The sequence below is a fragment of the Pectinophora gossypiella genome, chromosome Z (assembly GCF_024362695.1).
Source record: "Pectinophora gossypiella chromosome Z, ilPecGoss1.1, whole genome shotgun sequence".
Taxonomy (NCBI): domain Eukaryota; kingdom Metazoa; phylum Arthropoda; class Insecta; order Lepidoptera; family Gelechiidae; genus Pectinophora; species Pectinophora gossypiella.
The window spans coordinates 18,695,039-18,717,760 of NC_065433.1; the positions used below are offsets into that span (position 1 = coordinate 18,695,039).

The window sequence follows — 22,722 nt, forward strand, 5'->3', positions numbered from 1 at the left end:
TGTTTTTCTTTCTAACTAGTTAAGTACTTTTTCTTATTTTATTTTTGTACTGGTTGGTTAAAGGTTTCTTAACCGACACGTTACAATAAGTTTTATTAATCGAAAAGGTGTTGTTTCTTAATTTTCCTTAGAATTTAAACTAATGACAACTATAACTATTATTCTTGTTTTCATTATTTTGTTTAATTATTTTCTATTTGTCTAGTTTAGTTCCAGTTTCATTTTGTTTAATGGTGGGGTAATATATTAGTTTGTATGTAGAACTTTATTTATGTCTTTTATAAGAGTGATATACCAAATAAAAAAAAAGCATTTTAAAGTATTTTATCTATCTAACTATCTATAAAATTGTATCTGATGTCTTACTTTTAGACACACAGACATTATTACAACTGATGCCCGCAATCCCTATCGAGTTGAAAAGATCGATAAGTCAGGCATAAATTGTCCATTATTGTTTTGGTATTGAAAGTCTTACGATGTGTTCATTACAAAAAAAATGTATTATGATAATCGATGAATGAATTATGACGGCAAACATCATGAATTATGAAGTTGGAGAGGACAGTACCTAATCTCTTACTCAACTGTTTATCACAGAATAAACAATAACACTTCATACTTACGTCATTATGCTTGTAGCAATAGAAAGCTTTCCATATCCAGCAGAGAAAAGCTATCCAATAATGTTTACATAAAACGCAACGAAACGTTACCTTTTTCAAAACATTACTCGTACGTAAATAGACTTACATAGAATTATAGCCGTCTACTCACACTACAATAATTATGTTAATAGCAAGTCAAAGCTGAAACCACTACTTTGTAAAAATATACCAGGAAAATGTATGCAATTAAAGCTTACGAAATGTATGGTCGGGGAAAATTTTAAACCACGAAGAGGACTATTTGTAGCTAAAGTTTTCCATATTTGTTTGGGTGCTTGTAAAGACTGTTAACTGTGTTACACGAGTATAGAAGTAGCCACATAAGTTTACTATTATCAAAATAGTACCTACTTTAGTATTACTTAATAAAATATATATAACCTTTACCTTTGGTTTCGGTTTCATACAACCCCTCAACCAGGCCCCAGGGAGGACAGAGTCATCTTCTCTGCTCTCCACTGGGGCAAATCCTGTTCGGCGCGTCCTTGCCGCGGGTGTGGGCTCCTCTTGATTCAGTAGGCCGGAGTGAGATGGTGGCCGAGTTCGGATAGGGACCCAGACCCTACGGGGTATAACGTAGAACCCTTCCTTGGTACGGCAATTTAGGATGGAAGAGGCGAGTCACAGGGACTGTAACCTGGAACCTAATAGCAGTTTGGAGATATAATAAGAAACATGGTAACTAAGATTAGAAAATGATGTTACTTACGATGGTTTGTGCATGTTGAGTGAATATAGGAAAGTAGGTTTATACTTAAAAGCCGTAAATATGGTGAAAATATTGACAGGATGATCATAATCAAGGACGTCCATAAAAATTCTACTCTGAATCGGAGCGACACGACTGTATCGCAAATTGGGGTGGTCAGAGGTACATCCATCGCAAGATGAACTAAGTATCTCGCCGAACTTTCTGTTAGGCTTATAAGAAAATTTTCAGTTTGGCTCTCGATCTCAAAGTCTTCAGTTCGATGTCCGTTGGAGACACTGTCAGTAATAACTTATTTATTCGGTAATTATTGACAGTAGGACGTAGCCATATGAAACTTACAAAGTCAATATAGAGTGTAAAAGTGAATGGCATACAAATTCATGCGCATACGTTTAACCTTGAAAATGAAATGAATAAAGTGTTTCTTTGGATGTAAAGACAAAAATATATACGTATAATAAAACAACTTGCAGGACGTAGCCGCGAGCATAAGCCTCTTATTCATTTGTTTAAAAGTTTATTGTACACTGAATAGAACATTCCGTTGAATTCCGGGGTCTCTGCCTACCTCAATGGGAAATGGGCGCGATCTCATGTATGTATATACGTGAATAGAACATAAAGACAAAAAGGTAGACAGACAAACAGTTTAGCTTATTTCAGACAGAAGTCTCTTCCAAGAGACAGGGAAAAGATACATCTAAATAATATAGTAAATAATAAATAATATATTTCTCCCTGCCTAGTTGATCTAAAGTAGTACTACTTCCTGGTACCTAATTGTATTACATATAATTGGACCCCGATACCGACACCGCCGGCGTTGTCGACGATTTCCCTCAATCAGCGCAAATCGCTATCAATTAATTCTTTTTAATATTTTTCCTCTCAGACGACGCCCTGAGCCGAGGTTCGCGCCCAACTGGGCACCCTCAGACCTGTTGTCTTAAACGTTGTACATTTAAATCCAAAATAAGTCACGTCAAAAAAGAAATGTATTACACATAACGTAACTAATAAGAACAGAATGCATAAAAAATTATAACATGAAAAAAGAAACAAGTTCCTAATATAGACAGAAGAAAGCGGATCTGATATTTAGTAATTCGGTGACAAGCCCACGCGCATGTACCAGTATAGTGTACAGGTGAAACTTAGGACCTTTATTTTGGTGTTATTAAAAGCCAGAAGTCGCTTATCGCATAATGTTGACTGATGGCGCACGTCTTAAAGTGCTGAATTAGTACTTAAACATCGCAAACTTGCGAAATAATACCGCCTAACTTAATAACTTCGTACAGTATGCAAAAAAGCTTACATAAAAAGTCTTTGATATACTTTATGCTAGTTATTAGACACAATATAAAAATGTATAAATCCATAGTCTTACACGATATAGTAACGGCCTCCATGGTCCAGTGGTTTGAGCGTTGGGCTTACGATTCGGAGGTCCTGGGTTCAAATCTCGGTGTGAGATATACAAAAATCTTTTAAAAATACATTACAGGCTGATTGTCCGAAAGTAAGATGATCCGTGCTTCGGAAGGCACGTTAAGCCGTTGGTCCCGGTTACTTATTACTGATGTAAGTACTGGGCCTTTGGCGACTCAATAGTAATCCTGACACTAGGGTTGAAGGGGTAATCCACCTCACAACCCATACGACAGAGGAAGAAGAATAACGGTCTCTCGTCGGTGTAGTATTTTCCATCATAATCCGTCCATTATAAAAATAATGGAAATACTTAAAACTTACTATATTATATAAAATATTAGCTACCTACTTACATAATACTTCCGTAATTTCTTACTCTATTGAGCATAGTCCTTCCCTCATCAGTGATGATATAGACATTTTATATGATTATATCCACTCGAGCATATACCATGTAGATAAGAAAGTAATTGTTAATAAACTTGACTTTTTGTAACTGGAACTGTAGCCCTTTGACCGTTCATGCTCCCCTAATGGTTCTTTCAGAGTCAGCTGGTGTACTAAGCGACTAACTTTGTTCGCTGTCCGTACCCTTGATAAGGAGTGAGGACTGCTGCAAAACCGGACTGATTTCCTGTGCGCCCGCGCACCTCACGATCCGTTCATACAACAATGAAGACATACGTGCCCATTTGTTTCTTTATACACAGTTTGAAATAGTGTCATTGAAGTTTAAAAAAAAATGTTTTTATGTGGTTTTTGTCCATAAAAATATTATATATTTATAAATACGCATGGTTTAAATCCATAGAGCAACAAAGGTGGCGGAAAGTTCGTGTTTGCTCCAAGTTTAAATCAGTTTATTTGCCCATGGCATTCCATTCGCAAATATTAGGGTATTCGCATATTCCCCAAGTAAAATAGTTACAATGAAAGGTGTAACCAGTCATCCATATTTTCCTAACTTCTTCCCTCCAGCATAACGCTGTCGATTGAAAAAGAATATGATATTAAATACCTCTGGTTACATTTTTAATAACAGGCAGTTGTTTGATACCCATCTTTATCGGTTATGCACGATTCCGCGAAGAAATGGTGAGTTGACTTGCTCACGCGAAACAACCTTGTATCGCCTTGCACACCTTTGTTTCTAGTGGTAAAATTAGTGCAATTTACCAGAATGTAAAGAACAATAACCTAATGTGGCAGAAAATAAATTGCGTTGTGGAAGCTTCCTTACTACCTATTATTTTAATTAAACTCTCTTACACTTCCAGTCAGAAGTTGCCAGCTGTTGGCAGAATGTTGCACTTTACCATTTCGGTGATTAGCTTTACAAATCTACTTACTTTTATACCTACCTGTTCATACAAGCTTCCTTTCGTCCTTGCTAGTATTTCCGTTCCTTATGCGTTACATCCGGTGACGTTGTACGTAACAATAGATACCATCCGACTATGTTGAGCTAACCTCCGGCTACATTGCGACGTTGATCAGAATAAATTCAGAATCATTTATTCAACGTAATTATTATGGATAAACTTGTTGAAGGTATAACATTTTGAATTCATCATCACCAATAGCTTGCTTGGGCTATCTGCTTTCATAATATATCTTTTTACGAAATTACTAGAGAACTATCTAATTTTCAATTTAGAAAAAATAAAAAATAATACATACTAGAAATAACGGTAAACAACAATCGCTGTAGTACTCGTAAGAAAGTTGAAACATAAAAATACTTTGTAGTGGACACTATCGGAGGCATCAATAAATTAACTGTATAAAGATCGCTAATTTGGGTAAAAGCAAATGCTTTATTAATGCAACTGGCCTTAATTTCGAAAAAATAATTACCTACCGCCTCTTCCTTGTAAGCAATAATAATGAAATTACACAAGGAATACGAACAGTTTAGCTGTAATTTAGTCGCATTGTCAGCTTGCGTTCAAAACGTTTGATTTCGCAGATACGCCGAGCTCGATGCTTCGTTGCATTTCGATAAGAAAACGAACTCCAGTTTTTAAATTAGGTATTTGTTAACTTTTTGCCGTCATATTTTAGATTATTGAAATTCAATTTGAAACGTTAATATATTTGTTTTTTAATTTACTTTGCACCGTATAATTGCGATGGTAGAAGATAATAATTTATATGGAATGGTTTATTGTATAGGTACCATACGTTAGACAATTATTTCACCCAACGCATCAGTACAATGAGTTTATTAAGTATTTATAGTAGTAAATAAGTCGTTGTGGGACCCCTTTCTTACATATAATAATAGATTGGTCTGTATCTTACATCATCATCATCATCAGCCGTACGACGCCCACTGCTGGGCATAGGCCTCCCCCAAGGATCTCCACGACGATCTGTCCTGCGCAAACCGCATCCAGCGGCTTCCCGCCTGTACCTACTAACAAATAATCTATAATTGATTGTCTTGTCATTTAAAATTTAATAAACAATAAAATATTATTTGTGTTGAGCTTTTATTTTTTTATTATATTTATTTCATTAAGTTTATTTTTTAATTGTTTGTTTGCGATTATACAAAAAGAAAAAAACGTCGTATCTGTAATCGTATTCATTCTGTGTAATTCAATTACAAACAATAGCATTTTAAAAATAACAGAATACACGTAATTAGTATACATAAAATATAGTTGTCGAATAAATAAATAACATATTATATTACAAACTATATTTTCACGTTTTTAACTTCTAATCACACATATCGAGTTAAATTGATTTAAGTAGTTTTAAACTCACATAATGTTTGCTGCACAAAAAAACGAAAGTGGGACAAATAGATAGAGGCGCGGGATTCTTTATAAAACGTCAAAAAAAAAATGGCCCGCCCGGGTCCGTTTTTGATTACCTTTTGCTATTATTATTGTATAGTTGTATACGTATATGACGAATTATATTAGTACAACCAATAGCAAATTAATAACCGTTAGGGTTTAATTTCATAGATTTTTAATACCTTACCTAAAACAATTATTTTTTATTTTATATCGCCTACACAAAATATAACAAAAAAATATCCCGTTGGTCTAACAAGAAGCATGATGATGATGATGTTAAGATGGATTCAATGCAAATGTTATCAGTGTATTTTATGTTTTTAAGCAGAACCTTGCTTATTCGATGTGGAACCCAAAAAACAAATCCACCAATTAGGAAGATCCTTTGTGATTGCCGCTACACACATCAAAGCAGCCGCCCTGAACGATTCGTCTCGCTCATTTAGTAATATTAAACCACCATACCACAGTCCACTTTTAGATGACCCCTAAGAATACATACTAAATGGTCAGGGTCTTTAAGATAAGTTAGGGGGAACAGTAGTAGGAGGTCACTTAAAGTGGTCGCGCGGTTACCGCATTGTGTAAGTCAAATAGACAAAGATACACCGACTTATTATCTCATTAATAGGAGTAAGTACGTTTGTAACTTGAATTAATGAAGAGCGAGGATGTGGTATTTAATAAAATCGTGTATTTTTATGTGACTTATTGTAGATTGGCCTCGTATGGCATTAACTATTTGGCCGGACAAATGGGAAGCGCAGGAGGCTCTCATACGGTACCAAATTTTAGATAACAGGTCTAAGGGTGCCCAGTTGGGCTCGAATCTCGGTTCACTTTACAAGATTTTTTGTGATGTGGCTCAAAGAAGACTTACATATTCATAAGCCACTTAGGATATGACAATAGTTTATACATAAATTACATCTGCATTTACGAAGTAGGCGCAAAATTTGTTAAGAGCTTCATGCTCTTAACGAAATTTATGTACATGCGGTGAATAAGCACGACCATAGAAGAATGCGCAGACGCGTTTTAGGAACTCTATTAGTTATGTGGGATCATCATCATTGGCCACAACATCTTGACAAATGATGGTAATATGGCTGTGTTTTGCCACAGGATCTCTTGTGACTTCTCTTGTATTTCCGGCCAAGTGTTTAATGCCATCTGCGGAAAACCTACAATAAGTCACGGCAAAAAAAAACTCTTGTATAAACGTGAGTTGGGTGGAGGAATATTGGTGTGAAAGCAAAGCCTTTTCTGGTTCAACTTGCCCAGCCAGGTTTTGTCATGTCTTGACACTCCAGCAGACAAATTGAGGCGCCACTCTGGTTTCATATGAGCGCGAGTCTCCCATCTTCTAGTTCGCTGAGAGTTCCGAGGGTCTGACTTTGCCGCTGAAAAGCTATTCTCTGCATGAAAAAATTAACGATTTACGGAATTTTGCCGTTACTTCTGCTGTAAGAAATTCTTTCTTACTCCATAGAATCGAATAGAATACCATTTATTGTACTTGTATTGTAGTACTTACTTAATACATTAAAATTATATTATAAAGTTGTATCACAATGATACGTCAAGTGCATTTGTGTATTTCACAGGTTTTGATTTCCAAACGAAATGTATGATGAAAATTAAGCTAAAAATGGCTGTTTCGTGGGAAGCGTTGATTTAGAAGATTTTTAAAGCTTCAAGGGATCGAAAACATGAAGTAAGTATTAGATGTTAATTTAATCTTGATAAATCCGCGTGTTTTCGAGAATAAGGGTCTTGACAGACAAACAAACAGACGGACGGGCAACAAAGTGATTCTGTAGGGGTCTCTTTTCGGTTCGGAACGCTAAAAACGAGTAAGTTACGTTGTTAGTGTTTTGTATGTTATTTCAAGAAGATTTGCTACAAATGGCTATTTTTATTGACCGAATTAATGTAGAGAGTTGAGACTCTTTGTCCATCGATACGCAGATTTATTTTTCTAACATTATTAAGTACCTGAATAATATAATTAAATTTGTGGCGTGTTTACAAATACCTACCTACTTTTATTTAAATCTTAACATTATTATAGCTATCGTTAAGCATTACAGTCGAAGGCTATTATACATATCTAGATAATCCTCCCAGGAAATATTGCCTGCGGTATGCACCTAGTGTCAACTTCTTTAACTCGGTAAAAGCTCTCAGTGCTCCCCATTTGTGAGGCGAAGTTAGTGACTGCCAATCAAGGCAAAACTATAAGAAATCACGAACATAAAATTGAAACTGATAGATACATTTTGCTATGTGGCCAGGGAAACAATAGTATATAGGTGCCACCTCCAATGTGAATTACGATTAACTTAAAACGCCTTCTTTATTCTCGGGCGGGACATAAGTGCAACTGTTACTCATACTGAATTTTAAAATTAGTTATAGATACAATTAAACGATTGTCCGACTAATTGACTGCCTTTTCCTACTTTCATATTATATTAAGATGTAGTAAACATTACAAAACCCTAGACACCTTTCTGCAGTTGTATTTATGACATTAAGATAAATGTTGCTTATTACTTTACTGACTTACACCTTTGGATTATATTCTGCCTCTTAATTATCGTTTCTTTTTATTTACATACATATACGATATACTTATTATATTAATAGTATAATATAGGTGAAGAATTGGAGGAAGAGGAGCAATCCAAGCCGAAACAATACTTCGGCTCGGAAAATAAGCCCTACCGCAACCTCAAACAAGAGTCCATTACTTGGCTTGTTTCTCTAACCAAGAGCGCTGGTTCGATTCCCGATATACACAGGTTGATTCGACCATTTTGTAGACGGCTGACCATTGGCGTTGATCTAACAGAAAGCTCGGTGGGGTGTGGGTAGGCACTTATAAATATAGAATAGGTACCTCTGACTACCACAATTGGCAGTATAGTCGTGAACTTATGTCATGTTTTCCAGGCGTCACGCTGAAACCCAACTTCCCTGCTAGAAAGCAAAACCCGAAGATTAGCTACCTGTTTTTACCCATAATATGTTATATACTCAATGTATCATAATATAATATATTATATTATACATCAATATAGTTACTGATCAAGACCGAATTGATTATGGAACGGAACAGACCACGGTTTTTCATTCAGAACCACTCAGGGATATGATGGATGTCGTTAAATCATATTTTATTAAAAAACAATATGTACTTTTCCCACCTTTCTTGTTTAAATATTTATAATTTGACATTATGTTTCTTAAAGATGATCAGAAACCAAGCACCTTTACTTTTATTAATATTGTATAGCTGTGGCGTGTTTTTTGTAATTATTATTTTATTCATTATACTCATTATTGATTTAGGTACTCTAAAGTTTTATTTATTTAGTGTTTTTACATGTGAATTCTTATTTATATGCGATTTTAATAAAGGGCGTCACGATTGACATATTATCCGGCTTGAACGGGCATTGTTTTTTAAACGAGTTATATTAATGTTATCGTCTTGGCAGCCTATAAAATGTGACATTTGTTACACCTGCTGTCGTGAATTGTTCAACAATGATCTTTGTATTATTGTACGGAGTATGTATTAAATGCGCATACGCTAGTGTTGTTTATAATTAGTAGGTAATATACTTACTTAGCACATATCTAGGTAGTGTAGCGATAAGCCCTCGATTCGCATGATTATACGACTGATTTACAGTAGAACTTGTCATGACTTGTTTTATTGCAATCTGCGGAGGTAACATTTGTATTTTGTCATTATCATTATCATCAACCCATTAACGTCCCCACTGCTGGGGCACGGGCCTTCCCTATGGATGGATAGGGAGATCGGGCCTTAAACCACCACGCGGGCCCAGTGCGGATTGATGGTTATTAATGACTCCTAATGCAGGCGGAACCAACGGCTTAACGTGCCTTCCGAAGCACGGAGGAGCTCGAGATGAAAACTTTTTTTTGTGGTTACCCATCCTATGACCGGCCTTTGCGAAAGTTGCTTAACTTCAACAATCGCAGACCGAGCGCGTTTACCGCTGCGCCACCGAGCTCCTCATTTGTATTTTGTATTTATTTTTTTTTAGTTGTCATTATACTTTTACTTATGTCAGCCGCTCGTTTCGTTCTCCCAAATTTTCCCTATTTTATTGCAATCTAACTGTCAACGTACTCGTAAAGCAACAAGTTTACATTTGTCATCTCGTGTCAAATTGCGTACGTAACTTTTATTGCTGACAGGCGTCCTGTTACCCTACCTAACCCTATTGCTCCACTTTTTAAGTGTAATAGAAATCTAACAATACAATACAGTGTAAAATCCTTTATTGCACAATTACATGCCACGAGGCACAAAGGCTATTACCGAAATCTGTAACACCATCTGGAAGACCGGAAGATGGCCAAAAGACTGGACAGAATCGGTGTTTATACCATTGCATAAAAAAGGCTCTTCAAAAGACTGTGGGAATTATAGAACTATAGCGTTAATATCGCATGCGAGTAAGATCCTCCTCCATGTAATTAATCGACGTCTTAACTACTTTTTAAACCGACAGATACCCGAAGAGCAGGCAGGTTTCGTCAGGGGCAAAGGGACGCGGGAACAAATACTGAACGTTCGCCAAGTCATCGAGAAGAGCAGGGAATTCAATAGCCCTGTGGTCCTTTGCTTTATTGACTATACAAAAGCCTTTGACTGCGTGCAATGGGATAAACTGTGGAGTGTGCTACTTGAAATGGGAGCTCCTGAACACCTCGTTGCCTTAATACAGAGTCTGTACACGGGGAACCGTTCTTTCATAAGAATAGGCACCGAATGCTCTAATATGTTCCAGACGAAGAAAGGAGTGAGACAAGGCTGCATTTTGTCTCCTGCACTTTTTAACATATATGGAGAATACATTATTCGGAAAACTATAGAAAACTGGGAAAAGGGTTTCCCCATAGGGGGGAAGAGGCTATCGAATCTCCGGTATGCCGACGACACCGTTCTCTTGGCAACGTCCATTGAAGAGATGAGTGAGCTATTTCAAAGACTCGAGCTGGAGAGTGGCAACATTGGTCTCGAGGTGAACAGAAGAAAAACAAAGGTGATGATAGTGGATCGAGCCGAAAAGCTAACAAATATCACCTGCAACATTCCTGGTATTAGCATCGTCGACCGCTACGTTTACCTGGGCTCCCAAATTTGCAATGATGGCAGCTGTATCCCAGAGATAAAAAGGCGCATCGGGATGGCAAAGGATGCTATGACCCGTTTAAACAACGTATGGAAGAAACGAGGAATCGGTATCAAAACCAAGATGAGATTGATACGAGCCCTGGTATTCCCTATCTTCTTGTACGGAGTAGAAACGTGGACAATCCTGGCCCGAGAAAGACAAAGGATTGATGCACTGGAGATGTGGTGTTGGAGGCGAATGCTAAGAATACCTTGGACTGCGAAGCGCACTAATGCATCGATCATGACCCAGCTCCAAATAAAAACTCGTCTATCCACTATATGCCAACAACGCATCCTTTCTTATTTCGGCCACACGATGCGCAGAGGTGATGACAGTTTGGAGAAGCTGATTGTGGTTGGGAACACTGAAGGCAAAAGATCGCGTGGTCGTTCACCGACTAGATGGACTGACCAAGTGAAAGACGCGTCGTCATCCAAGTTCTACACAATAGTAAGGGAAGCGCTGGACAGGAACCGGTGGAGGCAGATCATACGCTCCAGGTGCAACCCTGATGCTGACCACGATCCTCAGATATGAGGGACCGACCAAGAGAGAGAGACAATTACATAAAAAGAAAACTGTAATCTGTTGCGAAGATAGTCGATAATCCTTCTTTGAGCAGTCATACAAACAGTTTTATTAGATGAGGGTACACCTTTCAGTCAATTATAGTTTAAAAGATTCCGTTTATATGGAATACTTAGGTCATCATGTTCTTGCCTTATCCCACTCTAGGTGGAGTCGGTACAACATGTATTCCTCTTCCATTCATTTCTGTCAGTTGTCATCTCAGTACTCGCTAAGGAATGCAATCCCGACTCGCGATCGCAAATTCGAGATCCCGCGGGATTGGAAATATCACAATTTTCGGGAACTCGTCTAGTTCACAAAAAAACTTAGGATGGCTGAGAACAATGAAAACTGCTTGTTTGTGACAGTGAGGTTAATTAAAACAAAATATTTTTTGAAAGAACACAAAAACTTTATTCTTCAATATTACTAACTAAATGATTACGTTTTCTTTGGAAATCAGCCTAATCAAAACAAAAAGTATAACTCAAGGAGATTCGCCCAATCCCGTCAATCTCTAATGGGATCTCGTCATATTAAGCATCGGGATTGATCCCGAAAAATCAGACGAGATCTTGTGAGACACGTTACCTTATCACACACATATCACACACATATCCTTCATTACACAATCCATCATCACTTTCTTGGTTCGTCCAATACCCGTATATCTTATAGCTGGAATACTCAGGTACTTATCATAAAAACTGATTCATTTAGGATAATAAAAATATTTTCTAAATACTAAATCATGGAGAACTTGTGTGACTCTTCTCAATCTGTTCGAGATTTCTGGCGCGTGTTGATTCCCTATCGTGTCTGTTTGCTCCCTATTGCCTCGCATCGCAGTTCTGGAGTAATGGTTTGTTAAATACTTACATCCCATTGATTTTTAAGCATAAAAGACGAGTAACATAAACGTCTTTTTAATTTTAATGCTGTTCCATTTTTTGTGTCAGCATCAGTAGCGAGCCAGCATCAAATCCTCCCGCGTGCAGGTGGCAGGGCAAGAAGGACAAGACATGAGGTGTTTCATGTTTTGAGGAACCGTTCCACATTCACACTGCTTATTGGAATTTATTGTGAATGAATAAATAATAAGTACCTAGTTACCAAAATTCTAATGGTAACTTGTCTGTGTATTTCTACTAGGCTACAGTTTTGAAATCTTGACCAGCCATAAAATAAATTATAAACTATTTGTTTTCTCGTTTGCTCGAGTAGTGATGTAAAAAGTTTACAGTGGAAATTAGGCGTTTTTGTTTGAGATTATTCTGGCATCTGGTTGTTCTTAGCGCAAAGGTTGTCCGTTGCTGTGCCGCTAGGAAAAAAAGTTAACTTATTAGACTGATTTACCCAATGTGAAAACTTTCCCTCGTGGTGTAGGTAATCTTCTCGGATGATGTAATGGACAGTTTCCGGGCCCAGTACAGTGCGGGTGTGAAAAAATATTAGTTGTACCTATCTAATAACAAACCAATAAATGCCTTAAAAGCCTGTATTTGGAACTAACATTACAATTTTATATAGCTTTACTTGTTGAAATGAGGTAAATAAAACAACCATGCAATCGATCGACGCATATCGAGCATTGTATAGTTACACATTTTTTCATGACTTTGCATCATGTTCCTCACACACAACTTTCTCCTATACTTTTCTAAAAAAAGAGAAAAGTATAAAATGCATTTTTTAATCTTTTATTTTTCACTTCATAAATATTCATTGCAAAACACGTTGGTGTTTCATCATCCGTGATGAGAGAGTATGTAACGGATTTCACTATAAAGCTAACGTTATGTGCCCAAGTAGCAATCAGTGGACTCATTGTTACTCTTCAAGATAATGTAGTCTATCGTAATTGTCGATTACCAATTATCTTGTATGCAAAATTAGTTTATAATTATGAATGTTCCTAGTATTGGTATTCGCTCGTGGCACGCTTGTACCTACCTAGGAGATTTTTTTCATCGAATAAAGAGAAAATCTTCGATCGTTTATTGCATCGATGGTTATGCTTGGCTCGCTGTTTTTAGGGTCCCGTATCTGTGATATGTTATTTACTGTCACTTGAAAATAAAAAAAATCATGTTTTGATTAATTTTCTTCAGTATTATTTCGAAGAAAGGCAGGGAAGTGGTTGAAAACCGAAAATTGAACATTTGACATATTTATACCATAGGGTAAAATTGTACCTGGTAGAAGCCGCCTAGATCCGCTTTTAAACTATATTGTAAGTAAGTATACTGCCCTTTCTAGGATACAAACCATCAAATGATTCAAATTCAATAGCGTATTTTGCTAAAGTATTATATTCTATTCTTCCGGCTTACTCGGGTCAACATTATATCCATAACCATTAATTTGTAGTTTGTTATGCGGTATTTCTTTTTTCAACTACAGCCTATTCAGGCGGAACCCTCGAGTACAGATCTCAACACACGTTGTTCGATTTCTAAGCAGGTAACCGTTTAAGGAATGAGCGAGCATGCCTTGTATGAACAACTAATGTTGATCATGCATGCCATCCGGTAATTTGCTACTTTTTTGCATTTTTATACATTAATTTGCTAATATAAGTAGATAGCGTTGTGTTCTTGTGGGAGTGAAATGAATTAAAAACAAATATAATTAAAAAGAAAATCTGACTAAGTATCGACATCTTGTGTGTTCTACAGAAGTGATTGGATAATTTTATGGAAGCGTATGATGTTTGCAGCAATATTGTAGCCGCATCTTCATTTTCTATATTTTTTCTACTTATCTGTACACTTCTTTATTTATTTTAAAAATGTAGATATAAATACGTTTTTACCTACTCCTGTTCTTACGTAACGTTGTGTGCAAATTTTTATGTTCCTTATTTGTGAAATAAAATAATATTTGAATAGTTTTTTTTTTGTAGCTAAGTATGTCTAATTCTTATACCTAATATTTCTTTTGATTTATTTTTTAAATTGCAAAGATGCCTTTTACAATACAAATCTCATTGTTAAAGTATGCCTCTAGAAATCCAGCCATTATATAAAAAACGAACGCACATATTATGGAAATACCAACGACAGTATTGGAAGTAAATAACGTGTTATTTGTTGATGGAGACATAATGGCGAGGGTCTGACCAACTGCATTGTGCAGCTACAATTTCATGCAGTTTTAATACCTAAACTACCAACGGAAGGACACATCATCCTAATAAACTATGTAAAAAGCCTTTATCTAAAATCATGATAAGCGAGTAATTACAAACACCGGTCCACGAGGAAATGTTTTTAGAATGTAAAAAAAAATGCACCGCCATTAAAACAACCTACTATAGCCATTATGGCATTTGGCAAAAAAACTGTGTGTTGTTAAAAATTATACTAAGAACGCAGTGTGGAAGGTAGTACTAAGTGCTTCTTATGCTCAACGTAAAATAAGCCTTAAAACGTTCCCGTTAAACTCTAAATTGGGCTAAACGAATATGGCATTAGAATGACCTAAAATTGACTTCGAAAACCACGTAGGAAAACCGTATTAACAGTAAATTCTCTGTAATATCTACCATAATAATTTGTATGCTAGAGTGAGAGAATGGATTGTGGGCCGCTGTCTGATGCTATGAGGAAAGAAGACAACTATAGTTTGATGTGGGACTTTCTAGCAGTGCTACCAGTAGCCAATCCGGAGGCGGTTATGGGCGGATCGAGCGGTGGCCATGAGGACCGTGGAAGCTCTGGGACGAAAATAGGTTGAAATTCCTTTTTTACCAGATTTATTCCTATAGAAAGGAGTGAAGTCAACAATATGCATATTAATTTTAATTACTTATTAAACACGTATTCACAGAATACGTTACTAAACAGGAAGTTAATGTCATTATCATATTATTAGGATGCGATATAAATATTATACCAACGCTCATACTACATACCTACTTATACTTATATATTATAATACTTAATTTATTTTTAAAGTTCTAGCTCTAGATACCTTCGTCTTAAACCTATATATAATCATTTTCGTAACATTATTTTCGCAAATGCTTGATAACAAAGGTTAAATCTTTTTTATTTAAAAATATTTTTAAGTCAGTGTTATAATAAAGTTATCGTAAAAATAAGCCTCAAGTTTAGCAAAAGAGGTACGTGTACCATACACATTCTTACTTACACTAAATACAAATACTTTATTAAACTTATTTTTGACTATTTTCGTAGTTAGTCTCTAGCGTTGTATACTTAAAGTATTATAAATATTAATCAAAGTGTACATAATCTGTAAAGAAACTTTAACTCCTACTATGTGCAGAGATTTCGCCATTGATTACGCATTTCGACATAATGGGTACCTCTCGGATGCAAAGGTAGAGACAGGGCTAAGAAATGATGGAACGATAACCTAGATGCCTTTGAGAAAGACCGAAGTGTGATCAAGATTGGCCTGTCTTAGGGTGGTATTAATAAACTAATCCCAGCTTGGAGACAGCCCTCAAGATCAGTTCTTATATAAAACAGAGACTTGAGCATGATCTTGAGGGCAGTCTCAGCTGAGATTAATTTATTAATACCACCTCTAATTTCTTATTATATTCTCTTGTATATCCTCCTTCGGAACTGGCCAAACTGGACAAACTCCTGTTCCCCGCTGCTGGCAGTGGGACACTTTAAGATAAAAAAAAAATATTCAACCCATTGAGATACTTACGTTAAATCTTCTCAAGTAGCTTGAGAAGTATTAGTTATCCGGCTAATAAATAAGTACCTTTTTATTTCGTATACAGTTCAGATAAATCAAACTATATAAAAGTTGTACTGAGTAAGAAATGCAAGGCATTAAAAAATCAAGAATTGGATCGCAGATAAAGATGTATAACAAATTAAAAAAACGTTCTCCTCCGTTTCCCCGACTGCAGTAGGGGGTTAATTTCCCACTTCCTTTGGGCATACAAACGTGAGAATATAGGCAGGTAATATGAATGAAAAGTTAAGGTCGCATAAGAACGCGGTTCTAGTAAATAAAGAGCTAAAGTTCACAATAGCAGTTATTATAAAATGTTTGATTGGCATAAGCACGCGGGCGGGCGCTACACTGGCAGAACTTTTTTCCAAGATGGTTTTCGTAAATCTTATAGCTTTCAAAAGTATGATGTTGTATTAATTTACCTTCTGAACTATTGTATGTAAAATAAGTAATTTCTGGATTTTATCACAGTATAATCGTGTTTCCCTTCTAAATTTTTACAAATCTGAAATATCATTATATTAGAAACATGTTACCTTAACACTTTTCCATGCAGTAGGAATTCCTTACTGTTCATTAATACATATACTTTGCGATTTATCGTAATTATTTTTTAATAAGTGTATAAATTATTAAATTATTATAACGGTTGTAGCGCGCAGACAACACCGACCCGACTTAAGCCATTTCTTATTTACCTGCGCACGCAATATAATAATATTGCAATTACAGAACTGTAAACTGTTTTATGTGGAGAGTATATAAAAAGACAGATAATTAGAAACACTAGGTACACTAATCGACGTACGGGCCTATTTCATAAAACTTTACAGTTGTAAAATACAACGAGAATTCGATGTGTTTTGTAGAATGTATAATTAGAAATATTTTGTAGCTCAATATTAGTTACACAAGGAACACTAAATTGTCGTTGTGATCTACAATTGTAAATATTGCATTTTGTTAACCCAGAGTGCTTCATTCACTTGTCTTTTTATTGCTTGCTAACAGTAAAAAAGAAAAAATAAAAACAGGAGATAAAATTTGACAGCCAATAAAAAAATAAACCATTTTGTTTTAAGTTTACGCGGTTATTATCATAATTAAAACACATAATCCCCATTTAAACGCGGTAAGAACCCGTTATTATGTGTTTTAATAAACCATTTATTTGAACTTGAACTTTGCTTGGCTCTCATATACTTTAACATTGTTTATAAGTCATAAAAGACCACGTTTTAATTTACGTTTTTTTTTAAACATAAACATAACATAAACAGCCTATATACGTCCCACTGCTGGGCACAGGCCTCCCCTCAATCAACCGGAGGGGGTATGGAGCATACTCCACCACGCTGCTCCAATGCTTTTTTTTAATTTCACAGTATTTCTTTGTAAGTAAATGTAGTACAGTATAGACAACGCTAGTACATTTTCTTCTTTCCTTTTACTTGTAGATCGGTTAAAGTTCCCTCCGGTTTGTTATAGTCGGGCTGTACGAGTAAGCTGATAGGTATGTTTTTGAATTTTATAATTTTGAGTAGACACAGTGTGTACTTAATAATACATAAACGACCAGGAAGTCTTTCAACTGTTTTGAATATAAAATAGTATTGGAATGTTCCATCCGCTTTTAGTAAGAACCTACAGGAATTTAAAAAAATATATAATGCTGTTCGGCGTTGCTGGTCACCCTTATGGAATTTGTGTAAAGGATATCTTCCAATTCTGATATATATCAATGCGCTCTTCATTATACTTTATAAGTATTCTTAACATTACCCCGTTTTCACAGGGTCCGCTTACCTTACCCGAAGAATTGACAAGTCTAATTTTTTACAGAAGCGATTGCCTGTCTGATCTTCCAACTCGCGAAAGGAAAACCAGCCCAATACAGGTTAGGCGTTTCTCGGGAATGTGGGTTTCCTCACGATGTTTTCTTTCACTGCTGAGCACGTGATAATAATTTATGATACAAACATGAAGTCGAAAACAAGTCAATCATTAGTTTAGGCATATACTGGATTTGAACCTGCGACCTTAAAGTGAGAGGCAAGCTTTCTACCAACTGAGCTGCCACGGCTCCTATTATACTATTGTGAGCTGGAAAACATCCCGTTTCGCAACGTTCAAAATTCCTAATAAGTACTTACAGCATAACCTGTCACTATGATTAGAATAATAGTACTTATTCAGTGTTTTGACATTATTATAGCGTGGCAAAGATTAGCGATGTTAACATCTTATTTGTTCAAATTGTAATTGGCATTACGCTGCATTTATATCGAACCAGGGTGCAAATTAGAATTTGAGTGTACTATAAGAGTATTATGAGTATTTATTCCCATAACAATATTACAAGAATTGTGTTCGAGAACTTCGAAATACTGAAATAGAATGGTAAAAAATAAGTTTAACAAGCAATCAAAAAATAAATGAACTTAACATAATAAAAATTTAAAAGAATATAAGATAAAAATGCCACTGAATAAGTAGTCATAAGTAATTTTACAATTTTAGGTCACAATATTACCATCAAACGTGAAAGGAAAACAAAAGTAAAATAAAAAGAATACCGTATAACATTGCAAGGGAGTCGTTAATCACGTTTTAGTCTACCACAATCTCTATCACCAATAAAATAATGAACTGAATAATAACATAACAACAAGACTGTACGCATACCCGGGGCATTCAGAATTGGCTTGGTTCTTAACGTTTATTGTACCTACAGTGTTCTTAATAAAAGCACAGTATTACCGAATTAATAAATAAATTAGAAAGAGATTTTTGCGTATTACAAAAATACATTAAAAGTATTTCGGAGGAAATCCCAAAGCTGAATCTGTAACAAACTAGAACCGTTATTAGTTACCAAGATCTCTCTATGCAGAATTTTCTTTTGAAGTCATTTTTTTGTTTGCCTTTTGTTCTCGTGGAGCTAAAGTCGAAAGAGTTCAGCGAGCCTCAGCTCTCATACACAGTAGAACCGGACACAGGCAGGCTACAATATAGAAGCCCAAGTAGTCCGGCAGCTCCCTCCTACACGGACTTGAATCTTATCAAGCAGATCAGTCTACACAGTGCAAGCTCACTCCCTCAGTACAAGTTTAGTAAATGTTTGTTTCCTGCTAGTGGTTGCCTGGAAGAAAGTTAAGAAAGTGTATTTGATTTGATTAATCTAAAACAAGGTGGGCAGTGCCAAAAGTAGTCAAAAGATAACTCGTAACAACTAAGATAACATTTAATTAGTCCTAAGATGATGATAGATAATTATAATTAATTTAAGATGACAAGTGAACAGTACATCACCCCTTTGTCAGTAGTGTTACTTTTTTGAAAAGTCGTAATAGAACATTGTTTTCAGTGCGTACATAAACTATCAAATAGGTGTGTTACGTGGTGCCTTTTTGCCCAACGATTTTATATGCAAATTTTCGGTTACTTTAAACAACATTACCCAAAATGTTTTGATTGTCAACCGCCTATGATTGTCAATTCACCTAAACTAATTGTCATCTGTTCATTTCTCAACTCTATTGACTGGCAGACAATCAGTACGCATGTTTTTGTGACACTTGTTTGACATTTGGCGTTTATATGAACACGCAATAAAACGATTAGCAACAATGATGAGTGAAAATGTATTCATGATTATGAATTTTAATACTTCTTAGGTGTCAAAAGTAGCTGTTTGTGTTATCGTTTGATTGTTAAGCCGCGAAAGATAGGCAAGAGTTGTCACTAAAAATATTAACTACGAGTACACAATGCGCAGATGGACGAAAATGAAAAGTCAGGTTAACTTCAATACGACATCGGTTAGATAATTATAAGGTTATTATGCTGATAACAGAAGCGCGCGCGCAAAGCGAGCGAATCGAGCGACGCGCGGCTGCAGCTGACGAATACCAGATCCGAATTCTACCTTGTTAACCGTGATTTCCATTATCAACACCAATAATCATCATCATCAATAAACCAATAATTTGCATAATGAAAATGTGTTTGATGGAATGACGAGTATTTATGATTATGGCAAGTGAATTATTTGGGAAATTAAATTATGCCAAAAAATGTTTGCGTACTTATTAAAAATTTGGCAAATATTTTACTACGAAAAGCTATAGAGCCATGTTATGTATATAACTCAATGCATTATAATAATTATTATATACTGTATACCACCATACGACTATTACTATAAAGCGATCGTAGTTAAGATTATTATAATTGTTGCGACCCGGTTAAAATAACTCTGACACGGTATAATTATCTATAAACTACTAAGTATTACACACGGTGAATAATATGTATTACTGTACCTACTCGTACTGTGTTATGTTATTCCATGTTATACTTAAGTATGTATAGAATTAAGTAAAGTATTTTTTGTAGCAGATATTTTGTAAACGTAAGAGATGTTATTCGAATAAGCATAGAATTTTTTGATATAGTATAAAGGAGTATGTTACACATTTTGTATATGGACTTTCTTCCTACGTGTCAACAAGTTTTGTAATTATGAGAGGAAATAATGTACGTAGTATTTTGATGCTTCGTTTTGGAGTTAAATCATAATGTTTTTTTAAACACCCGTAATTATAAATTTTATTTTTCTTTTATGGAATTATATATTTATAATTCCGTATTCGTTAAACATTGTAGGGGAGGCTTATGAAAGTTACTATCAAAACTACTTGTTTGAGTTGCTATCCCAGAAGGCACATTACGGCTTTTGAAAAAGTTTGTGGAGTTGCACCATGGGTCTAAAAATGGCTCACAGTCCAGTTGGGTTCAGTCAGTTGGGTCGGAGCAGTCGCACACCCTCCCCATAAGAGGGAAAATTAAAAATAATTTCAATTCCATATTTAATTACATGTTCTGTAGACCAACAATAAAATTATCATTAAATAAATACAATTAAAATCGCGAATTCTCCTTATCATGAACTTATGGCCTACTTTTGTGCGACATTGTCCATAACTTATCCACTTTATTTTATAAAAAAAACAATCAATAATGTTATTTAAACACTGATATTCAAAAGTTTCTCATTGATAAAAAAGTAAAATAAAATAAATTGTCGTATTCGATAAACGCCATCTGTAACATTAACTGTGTACTTTACTAACAATACGTTAGCGGCGTCGGCACGTCAGTTGGAATCATAAAATTTAGATGTCGCTGCTGTGAATTTCTGATGAGCGCCATCTCTTAGAATTTCATGTAAACTAAATAGTGCACGTAGTCGAATGTAAAGCACAATGGGTGCACTTTCTTTCTAATATTACGTAGAAAAATATTAAATTCGAGTACTATGCCTTATAATACAGCGGGTATTATTATAAGGTTTTTAATATTGAATATCAAATACATTTAGCATTACGCCTGTATCCTCGAAGAGGTAGGCAGAGGTGTATGCTATGTTTAAGTCCCATATACCTACGTATAGGTAAAAGGGGGCGCGATCCTTTTGCCAATGCTTAATATTAATGTTCAATTAAATTTTTTTAAACTCGTATTTTGTTATGATATTGATGTTGCAGTACCAAATTCGTTATAGTTAGTTAAATTGTCAGTATTTTCTTCTAAAAATGCCAATATTTAAATACAGGCTGTTAGTGACATCGTAACGAATACTGACGGGGATGATTCAGACCATGATTCTGAGTTGATATCAAGAGGAATTTCCTGTCGGAAAATTCATGAAAATTATAGTTTTTTTTTTTATTATTATTTTAGTTCCATATTTTGCGACAGAAAATTCCACTTGACATTAACCCAGAATCACCCTTAAAGTTTTCGTTACGATGTCACTAACACCCTGTAAGTATATTATAATTTTCCGAAGAAGTACCTTACGCGTATGCTAAACTATGTCGTCGATCAGGTAGGTCGCTGTGTATATTATGGCGGATGGTTTGTAATAAAAGTGTTTATATTTTTGATAATTTTATTATTTGTGTTTAAAACTACCCGACATTCACATGACTATCTATAGTCTGTAAGTACTTACAAAATAATGGAACCTAAAAAGGGCCTGACGCCTGAACCTGCGGAATATTGCTCGTAGAGCTAAACCTTTGTAAACGATGCAAATTTCGCGCAGTATTCGGGTAACGGAGATAAAAACTAAAAGCTCAAATGGGGGCGGCGAGGCAGCACTGTTGAGTATTCCTAAATTTTGCCAGTTCTCCATACTGTCCAGCTAAAATTCGTGATAAATTGTTATAAAATGTGGAGCAACGTGGAATGTATCCAGTCTTAAGGATGAGTTACGAAAAAGAAAAACCATCAGTTGGAAAAAGGCTAGTTTTCTTCTTTCCGATCTTTAGGGAATAAATATATAACACTATGATTTTGCAGTTAAGCGCAGCGCAAAGGGATATAGTGTAAACAAAAAACCAAAACAATATGTTTGTTTACTCAAATAGTATCAAAATATAAGAACATTTTATCCTCCTTAATTTCTCATACTTAACGTGCACGTGTATTACAAGTGTTTGCCTCAAAAAAAATTACATGAAAGCGAATATTTTCTAATTATGTTGTTTTGTATAAGTTATGTTACT

General features: G+C 35.4%; 1 protein-coding gene across 1 annotated transcript in view; it reads left to right on the forward strand.

Moving 5' to 3' along the window:
- The window catches only part of LOC126379735 (uncharacterized), a 51,961-nt gene extending 43,278 nt beyond the window's left edge, over positions 1 to 8,683 (forward strand). Inside the window, exons 2-3 of the mRNA XM_050028549.1 lie at positions 8,290 to 8,412; positions 8,586 to 8,683. Coding sequence (XP_049884506.1) covers positions 8,290 to 8,412; positions 8,586 to 8,683 — 221 coding nt within the window. The remainder of the gene's footprint in view (positions 1 to 8,289; positions 8,413 to 8,585) is intronic.
- The last annotated feature ends 14,039 nt before the right edge of the window (positions 8,684 to 22,722 follow it).